The sequence below is a fragment of the Montipora capricornis genome, chromosome 10, assembly GCF_036669925.1.
Source record: "Montipora capricornis isolate CH-2021 chromosome 10, ASM3666992v2, whole genome shotgun sequence".
NCBI lineage: Eukaryota > Metazoa > Cnidaria > Anthozoa > Scleractinia > Acroporidae > Montipora > Montipora capricornis.
In genome coordinates this window covers 41276264-41286263 of record NC_090892.1, presented here as the reverse complement: position 1 = coordinate 41286263, position 10000 = coordinate 41276264, and the positions used below count along the sequence as shown (strand labels likewise).

The 10000-nt window shown below is 40.9% G+C and overlaps 1 protein-coding gene across 2 annotated transcripts in view; it reads left to right on the top strand.

The window, feature by feature from the left end:
- The window catches only part of LOC138022425 (TNF receptor-associated factor 4-like), a 24632-nt gene extending 15350 nt beyond the window's left edge, over positions 1 to 9282 (top strand). The window contains exons 3-7 of one of the 2 annotated variants that reach the window (XM_068869551.1): positions 3473 to 3577; positions 4681 to 4839; positions 4960 to 5040; positions 5641 to 5718; positions 8569 to 9282. In XM_068869551.1, coding sequence (XP_068725652.1) covers positions 3473 to 3577; positions 4681 to 4839; positions 4960 to 5040; positions 5641 to 5718; positions 8569 to 9039 — 894 coding nt within the window. In that variant the 3' untranslated portion in view covers positions 9040 to 9282. The remainder of the gene's footprint in view (positions 1 to 3472; positions 3578 to 4680; positions 4840 to 4959; positions 5041 to 5640; positions 5719 to 8568) is intronic. The other variant, XM_068869552.1, reaches the window with a different exon arrangement.
- The last annotated feature ends 718 nt before the right edge of the window (positions 9283 to 10000 follow it).

Below are 10000 nucleotides of genomic sequence, written 5' to 3'. Positions count from 1 at the left end.
TTAATCATTTTTTCGGCAATAGAGGATTTTCATGTGACGTCATGGCGGCCATGTTGGTGTTCCAAAATAAAGAAATGGTGGCCATGATGGTGTACCAAACTAATCCTCCGGGAATTGAATTATATTTTTTATGCAAGTACTATATTTTGCATCAGTAATCCAATATGGCTGCTGGTCACGTGAGTGAAAACGCTCAATAATAATAATAATAATATACATAAAAACAATTCTTCATTCTGAATTGCTAATTAAGAGAAATGCAGTTGTCAGGTAACACGGTACAGTCTTTGAAACAATTTACTTGTTCTCATTTATTCCAAATTCCACTCGAACTCATGCTGGGCTATACTATACATATAATGAAGCGACACATTAATTTAGCTTGCATAATCAACATCTAATAATAACGAGAGAAATGAGGAAGGGAGAGGGGGTGTAGAGACGTTGGCCGGGGTTCGTGAATTTCACACAAGTTATATTTTTAGATTGGAGATGACGCGATTATTAAGGACGGTGCCACCTATTGTTATTGTTCTGCGCATCACGCAATCATTTTGTTACGCGCAGTCACGCGCTGACTCCATATTTTTCAAGTTAACTTATTTTTCCGATTTTCTTCATCGAAATGCCTTGGAAGATTTATTCGGTTGTAGTGCGAAACACGTGTATCTTGAAGCAAAAGACCTAAAAAAAAGAAATCGTAAGGGAACAGTTGTCTCTAGGACAAATTGAAAAAGCTAAAAACAGTGATTGATCGGAGCGAGAAAGTGGACAGTGCAGAAGAAATTATTTCAATGGAGCCATCTTTACTAAGTCCACAACTCAGCCATGAAACAGGGCTTTCTATCATCGAAATTAAGAAAAACCAAATGTCGCCTTCAAAGGCAAGTAAGCTCACCGCAAGAAACGATTGACAATGCAAGTACCTACCGTAGGTAATCACTTCGATTCAGCGCCGTACGGGTTGGATTCCATCGCAGTGTACACTCTCACTCCAAATGACGTCATTGCAACGTTACTCTGGTCACTTAAGAGCCACTTCGGAAAAAAAAAGATCCAATCTTCCCAAAGAAAACGAATGTGAGACAATGATTAACATCTATCAAATACAAGGTGTTACAAATGTTCGAACCCACGACCCTCCGTGATCTAGTGCGGATGCTGAAGAGAAAATGAGGGGACAGAGAGGGAGGGTCCCGGTCCAGCCCTTGGGATATGTCAGGTCCACGAAAGTTATTTTTAGACGAGCAGAAGTCTTTATTCTAGCGGAAGTCTGTCTTCCGAGACGCCCGCATGCAGGCCAACCTCGGTCTGATGTTTGAAAGAAAAGCAAAGATTTCATGTAATGGCAGACGAAGTGGACTCCTTTCACTAAGAACCTGATAACGAGGCAAGACCGCATACGGACGGCTAGGAAGACAGAACTCCGGTAGAACCAAGGCTTCCGCGCGTCTAAAAATAACTTTCGTGGACATGACATATCCCCGTCAACGCCCTGAGACTCCCTCTCTGTTCCCTCATTTTCTCTTGGGATGCTCTAACCACTGAGCTACTGGAGACTCTATGGTGAGCAAGGGTGAAATGTGGGTATTAGACTCGAGCTGCATCACGCAGCCACAGAGTCAAATAATGTTTGACAGCAAAGCTCATAACTGCATCGCGCAGTCACATTGAGAGCATCATTGAAATACAGTTGCCTATATTTCTGTGAACGATGCGGCCAACCAACCACCAACAACCAAAGTGAGCTCACTTTGGTGGTTGGTTGGCCGCATCGTTCACAGAAATATAGGCAACTGTATTTCAATGATGCTCTCAATGTGAGTGCGCGATGCAGGTATGAGCTTCCCAAAGAATCAAGAAAATATCCACTAAAAAGTGTAAAAACCTTCTTTTTTGTGTACTTGTCGCCATAGTGAATATCCCAGAGTGCAACACAAAAACAGGTGCAAATAATCTTTATTCACGAGGAGGGGAGTGACAAAATTGCGAAAATCAACCCACAAAACAATTTAACTTTTAAAATCGCTTGGTGACCCCTACTTATTATTATATAGAGTGAACGTTTGAGGCCCATTGAAGTCGGGATTAATTTTTGGGGCCGTGAAAAATTGATAAAAGGCGCTTTTTAGTATCTACAGAGGAGGGCTGTCAGGCTCAAAAATGGCTCTGTCTTCACGTTTTTGTTTAAAAACGCGTTTATAGAATCATCCGGTTGCAATTTGCTATTCATTTAAAGACCTTTGACGTTCCTGGTGTTTTACTGTAAGTAAACGTTTGTACCGAGTGGTTAGGTTTGTACCCAGTGGTTAGGGCGCTTGCATTGAGATCCGGGGATTCCGGGTTCAAGGCACGTTCTGACAACTTGTTGAATTTGTTCCTGGTGGTCCCTGGTTCAACTTCTCAGCTGCAAGGAAACTGGCTTGCCTCCGGCCGGTTGGGATTCTTAACTTGTTGTTGAATGTTCTTTTCTCTCGTGATTGCGATTCATTTGGCTATGAAAAGCCCCTATATATGGGCAGTGGCCAATAGACCTAATCGGCTAACTCAATGCTGTACCCAATTCAAATCTCCCAGGACTAAGATTCTTTGTGTATTGTTGCATGATAATGTAGCATTCATATTTAAATGATATGGAAATACCTGGAACAAAACGTTTTATTCCCAAAGGGTTTGAATTGGGTACAACATTGAGTTAGCCGATTAGGTCTATTAAGTATGTATAGTATTGTTTTTAACCAAAAAATTTCTAAGTGTACACTTTCACAAAAAACAAACCTGATTATCTCCGAAAAATGCATAGTTACCCCCTATTTTCATTTCACATTCCAATAACCCAAACTAAGATCTACGTTTCTGCGTGGTCATACCCCAGGAAGAAATTTTATTTCTATTAGGTGGCACCGTCCTTAAGCATGACGTCGTACGAAATCAATTGGCATTGTGCAATGGCGGCTGTTGGATATCCAGTGGGACTTTCGGAGTCGAATTCTTCATGCAACAAGCCATATAATTCACAAGAAATTATAGCTTATAACTTCTTAAATTTAAAAGTATACCTTCCACCGTGAGAATTTAAGTGCAAGACGCCTTTGGCGACGAGGAGCTAAACGGGAGCAATCAATTTCAATTGTCAATCAAGTTCACTGTCAGTTGTACTTTTGTCTTGCAAAAGCAATTTTGATGTCTAAAACCACATCTTAGTCTCATAGAGATGGGTACTGGGCGACTGAAATGGAAGAGGACTGGGGAGAAAATGCTCTTTGCTTCCCTTTGAGCTCTTGCTACGCAGACTAGATTGACAAGTCCGGGGTCAGATCAAATCGGTTTTCCCTCGTGTTTCCATGGAATAACCGCAATTACATGATGTCGAAGCGGAGCGTTTCGCAACTCTTTCCAAGATCGTTTAAGTGAGTGGGATACCAATCTAATGCTGACAATCTAACTAACCTTTTTTGTACCTTTCGTGTAGTTCTTCACTGACAAAGCTTGGACAAGGGATATTTTATCCCTTCGCGTAAAGTGCCAGCAGAGTGCAAGGGGATGTGACTGGATCGGTGAACTCCGACATGCTGAGGTATAAACAGATTTGCCAGTTTCCGCGCGCAAATAAGCCCCATACCAGAACCACACTCTTTGATCGATGCTTTAGTGTAGCCATAGCAAGGACTTTGAGGTCCTAATCCATGCATCCAGCCTTCATATTCACCCATCGTATCGACCGAAGACGTAACCGCGGAAAAATGTAACTCACATTTATCATAGCGCCATTTTCTGGAGGCCACAATAGCGCTTTGCAACTGACTCCGTTGAGAAAGTTTGCTAGCCTGCTGTTTAGAATGAGAAACACTAATCTTACGTCTCCTTAGAACACAAGATGCCTGGCAACGGACGAAGGAACACCTAAAATATCTGAGTCCCAGGCAGGAATCGAACCTACGACCTCCATAACACCGGTCTACCCATTGAGCTACTAGAACTCGCTGGAGAGCTAGGCCTTGCTCTTTCACAGGAGTCGAACCCACGACCTTTTTATTATTCGTTCCCACGAGTCTCATGTAACTCAGTGGTAGAGCATCCGAATTAATAATCGGAAGGTCGTAGGTCCAACTCCTGCAATTTAGGACCACTCGGTTTTTTTCCGAGTATCTCCCACTCAACATCAAAAGATAAATCAGGCTCTTCATTATGTGGGTTGGTTTCCATACAAGTGATGTGAGGCGGGGCCCACTGTGTATTGTCCCAAAATCCGAGACTAGAAAATCGGACAATCTATTAAAAAGGTAATGCAAGGGTAAAAAAAAGTAAAGTAAAGTAACTTTTTATTTAACGTCGGTAGTTCCTTCAGCTACGAAGCTGGAATCAATGGAAGCCGACGGTGCGCCCTTTACCCCTCTCCCTCTGTTAGTGCTCCGTTTTAAGGGGATTTAAAGCCATAGCTACACGGATCAGAGGAAAGCCGAAACAGACGTTTAAGTCACCGAAGATCGAACTAGCCAACTGAGCCACGACTGCTCCTAGACTAAAGGGGTACTTCGTTTTGAAGGATAAGCTTCAGTTGCGGGAACAGTCGAGTCCACCCCTCGTTATCGGCTTTGAAACATTGCTTCAAACCGTAATGATAAAGTAACCTGAACAATTTATTAACTTTAATATCATGAATATTAATGTTTTCCTTAGGAGCATCAAAATGACTGCCCTTATGAAGACACCCAGTGTTCTGGTTGTGACGACAGCGTACAAAGACGATTACTGCAGATTCACCTTGATGAGGAATGTCCAAAAAGGATTGTCGCATGCACCTACTGCCAAGATGAGTTCTATTTTATCCAAAAACAGGTATGGTCTCCTTTGTCTTGTAGTTAACTTAAGGTGAAGTTTTACGTTGAGTGTCCACTGAAAAACAGAGCCAACAAAAATAAAAAATACGGGTGAAAATGACAAAGTATTTCTTTCCAGGAACACGAAGACACTTACTGCAAGCGTTTTCCACTTGATTGCGAAAACAAATGTGGACAAAAAGGGATACCAAGAGGAGAGGTAACCACACTACACTACCCTAAAATTACACTATTGGGACTAACAATAGTGGGGATCACGAGAAGAAGAAGAAATTCAAAGGAAATTGGAGCTTCGCGAGCCACAGGAAAAAGGAAACTTCTAGTTGTGCTATTATTAATTTATATTGCTTACAAATTGCCTACGAGACTAATAACAGTCTCTTCCGACACAAAATTGATGTTGTTGTTGTTGTTGTTGTTGTTGCTTAAAACTTGGACGAAGAACTTAAATATGGTGGAGAGCGAGAAAAGGTGGGCCCAAATCTCGACAAATCTATTCCCCGCCCGCGGCGATCTCAAGTAATAATGCTTAATGATTTTCAGTTCGCGGTGTCTCAGAATTCATGAAACCTGTCTTGCATAATCATCTTGCAACTTTTTTTTGTATCCAGCAACTTTATGTTACTGATCACGTAACGATTAGAGTACTGAAATCACACGAATGGCACAATCTCTGGTTCAATTGGAAGCATCTCATTGCTTATTCTTAATGTAACCAGTCGTCGTCAAAGGGAATTGAGCTGGTGATATGGTAAACGGCTCACTTGGTCTTTTATTTACCTTAAAATCATTGTTTCAGATGGCTGATCATATTTCCGAGAAATGCCTTGAGACAGTTGTTGTATGCCCATACACCAAAGCTGGTTGTCCATTCCTGGTAGGTATTATGACTGGGTTATACCGGCTTTACCAAAAGTCTTAGAGAAAGTACTGACAAATCTCTTAAGCAAATCACTGCGTGTAAAATACAGAGGCTTTTTTTGAAGGTATAAGCATTTCATTTGGCTTTTCCCTTGGAAGCAACTGTAAAAAATTTTATGTGAAACGTGCGTTCCGAAACGCGAGTGGTGTCTTTCTGTCGGAAATGAAGCGTGAAAACGAATTGGGTATCATTAAATATATAGATTTAGCCAAGCCTATAAGCGGAGCTCCCGGTTTATTTACCTCATTTGCATTCGGTTGAAAACATGGGTTTTGAAAGACCTATGAAACTGATTCACTTTTCTGGACTTAATTAGTCATAGCAATATGGCTTAGAATATCTCAATTTAAAGGTTATAAAATAGGCTTTTCAATAAAAAAAAAAATTAGCATAAAAACCAAGAATTATTGTTCTGGTACAAAATGTTGAAAAAGAAGGGTTTTTTTTAGTTAACCAATATTTCCACCAAATTTGGCTAAAGAAGAAGAATCCGTGAATTTTTATTTATTTATTTTTTTTTCAATCATATTTGTCAACACCTGTCACTTCTCCATGACGACAAACAAAGGCGATTGTGTTTTGCACGTGGCATTACGCTTCGTACTTCGATGGGCAAAAAAATATAAATAGATTGTTCAAATTCATGAGAGGTTAATTTGATGATTTTCAACACAAAAAAAAGCGACCACGAAGTAGTTCGTGGCATTTAAAAAACATATGCTCAAAGTAATGGCTCGTTTAACTCCGTCGCTAACCTCAATTCCTTGATGTTATTTACCAGCCGCCGTTCTAAAATTGCTTGAAATTGTTTCCCTGATATTTTTCCCATACTTAAGCAGATGTTCTTCCCTGAAAAGTCATTTCGAACAGTACGTCCATAAAAAGCAATTATGTTTGCACATACCAACCACATAAAACCCTTCACTGGTCATTGGTATACATGGAGGCGTGGACGTATGAACGGTCGCATGATGACGTCATTGCTAAAACCAAAATTTCTCGCATCGATGGGTTACATATTTTCTTAACCATGGTGCTCCGCGCGCGCGCTCCGCTATAAGAAATTTCGTGGTTCAACTACTTTTACTACTGTTGCTGCTGGTGCTGCTATTATTATTATTGCCAATGCGACCGTTTCCTGTCCTGTTGCTACAGTTTCTGCTCCCGCTGGTGATACTGCTACCCTTCTAGAGCTACTACTGCTACTGCTACAGCCGGTTAAGGCCTTCATTTCTGCCATTGAAACTGATGCTGCTGCTGCTAGTACCTGCTGCTAAGAGCTACTGTTAAAAAAATGCTGCATATTGTGATGTGATGTCCCAGGGCCTAGTTAGTCGTTACATCACTTTGTTGCGTTGCGTTCGCATCTTGTATTTGTGTTGTCACCCGTGTGCTTCGTGTGATTTGGTTCTGTACATCGGAGGCAGTGTGGCCCAGTGGTTAGGACGCTTACCTTGAGATTCGGGTTCACGACCCGTCCTGACCACTCGTTGAATTTGTTGCTGGTAATCCCTGGTTCAATTTCTAGGCTACACTTGTAAATGAAACTTTCGTTTTATCAACGAAGTTGATAATGTAAATTGGCCACCGTACAGAGATTCTAAAAGCTGACGTTTCGAGCGTTAGCCCTTCGTCAGAGCGAATCGAGGAATTGTGGGTTACGGGTAGTTTTTATAGTAGAGTAGGAGCTACGCTATTGGTGGTAACATGGCAACGTGGAAAACAGGATACATTAGTTAAATGAAAAGCGTTTGTTAATATCGTGAGGATTAAGGGTGCCGATTTGGAAGATGAATTTTTGTTCAGGATTCTTGCGGCTTTCCGTTGTACCTAGATGTAGGGAAAGGCCGCTGATAGCCATGTGTTTTTAGGAGTGGTTAAGGAGCTCAAAACTAACGAGCAAAACTAACGAGCAACCCGGCACCTTCGAATGCGCGCGCTCACGATGCAAAACCAGTCTTTTCATTGTTAACACAAGCAAGATATCGGGACCTAAGCGATCTGTTGAGATCACCGATCGTTTCACATGTACCTCCGCAAATGTTATTTATTGCATAAGCTGTACGTTTTGCAATAAATTATACATTGGCGAGACAGGTAGACGACTAGGTGACCGATTCCGCGAACACCTTCGCGATGTTGAGAAGAATGACAAATATGCATCTAAGCCAGTCGCTCGTCAATTTATTCTCCCTAACCACCCCAAAAAACACATGGCTATCTGCGGCCTTTCCCTACATCTAGGTATGACGGAAAGCCGCAAGAATCTGGAACAAAAAAACATCTTCCAAATTGACACCTTTAATCGTCACGGTATTAACGAACGCTTTTCATTTAACTAATATATTCCTATTTTTCATGTTGCCATGTTACCACCAATAGCGTAGCTCCTATTCTACTATAAAATAATTCCTCGATTCGCTCTGACGAAGGGCTAACGCTCGAAACGTCAGCTATTAGAATCTCTGTACGGTGGCCAATTTACATTATCAACCCCGTTGATAAAACCAAATTTTTGTATACTACTTCCCCACCGACGCAGCACCACAGTTTCTTTAGAAACTACCGCTTCATGCACTTGTAGAATAAGATGGTCCACTTGTTTGTCTCCGGTCAGTTGGAATTCTTAACAGTTGTTTTTGTTGTTGTTGTTCTGTTCTGTCGTTTTGTTGATTGTATTTCCTTGGCCCAGAAAACCCCCTATCGTGAGTGGTCTATTAAGTATGTATTGTATTGTAAATACGCCACTCACATGTAAGTGCAATATTATAATCGTAAATCACTATCATTGTTTTCGCTTCGTAGGACAAGAGGGCTTACCTGATTGACCACATAGATGCAAGCGTGGATGACCACTTGGAGATGACGTGGTCAGCATTGGTTGACACCAAACAAGAACTCAATGGGATCATAGCTAACTATGATGGAATGAAAGATCTGCAACAAAGCCTTCTCAAGTCTTTGGGGGACTGTAAAGCTGAGATTCGCAATTTGTCTCAAGAAGTTGAAAATCTCAAAATTGTGAATGCTGTCCAAAATAAGAAGATTAAAGAAATGGAAAGAAAAAATGCAAAGGAAACAGCCACGAAAAGCAAAGTTTCCTACCACATACCTGCTGTATTGAAGCGTGCTTCTGTTGAGATACCAAACGATACACTAGGAGATCGTGGTTTCATTGCTGGCCGTCCTATTCGCAGCTCTGATCTCTACCCAGAAAAAGCTGCCGAGACCCGTCAATTGCCCTGCAAACCTATTAAAGTTCCGTTGACGTGGTAGAGAAATAACTGACAAGTAATTAGTAATACTAGTAATGCTCGGATGATGATAGTAATAATAACTTACTGACTGTAGTGAACGGAAATTGTGTGACACTAGGTCAACCTTTTTATTATCTTAGTCATTTTATTTTTATCGCCTGATTTTTGATTGACAGATTTGCCATTGCGTTCATATATGGATGATTGTTAGGCTGTAGGTTTGAAGAATCGAGGAAAGCAATAAAATGTTTTAAAAACCCTACTACCTGAGGAGCATTTTATCGTAAACCAGGAGTGTATACTGCTATTCGTCGGTACATTAGTTTGATTTTAATACTTCAACCATGACTCAGCCGAAATGCCGCTAGTACGAAGATATCTAGTAGCCAGGTTTACACTACAGAAACTTTTTGGCACGGCTCGAGTGAAAATGGCACGGGTCCCCGAAAAAAAAAGGTTCGGCTCCGGATAAAATTTGCAGTGTAAACAACCTGTCCGTACCAAATTTCATCCTTTTCACCTGTGCTGGGACCTTCAGCGAGGTACTACGACCAAAAAAACAATTCTTTTTTTTCTTTGGATTTCAAAACTATGTTAACTAAACACTAACTGACCAAAGTTTTAAGTTCTGATTTAAAAAGACAAGTATTTATTTTAACTGGAATTTTCTTATTTATTGGTCCGCTATTACTAAGAGAGCTGGCTGGAGGAGAAAATGACGTCAAAGACTCACTAGTTCAAAAATGCAATGCGTGGGTACGCGGCTGAATTAATATGCAGCACGGGAGTTTCGGGCTTTCAGACTTTTAAACATGTGTTTTACATATATAATAATAAATTGCGTTTACACGCTGAAATTTTAAGCTAATGAGTAAATGACGTCATTTCCTCTAGATCCAACCCTCTGAGGTCCAATTGGTCAGTTTAGAACGTGAGTAATGGCGGACCGTGAAATCCAAAACTTACACTCAAAATAAACA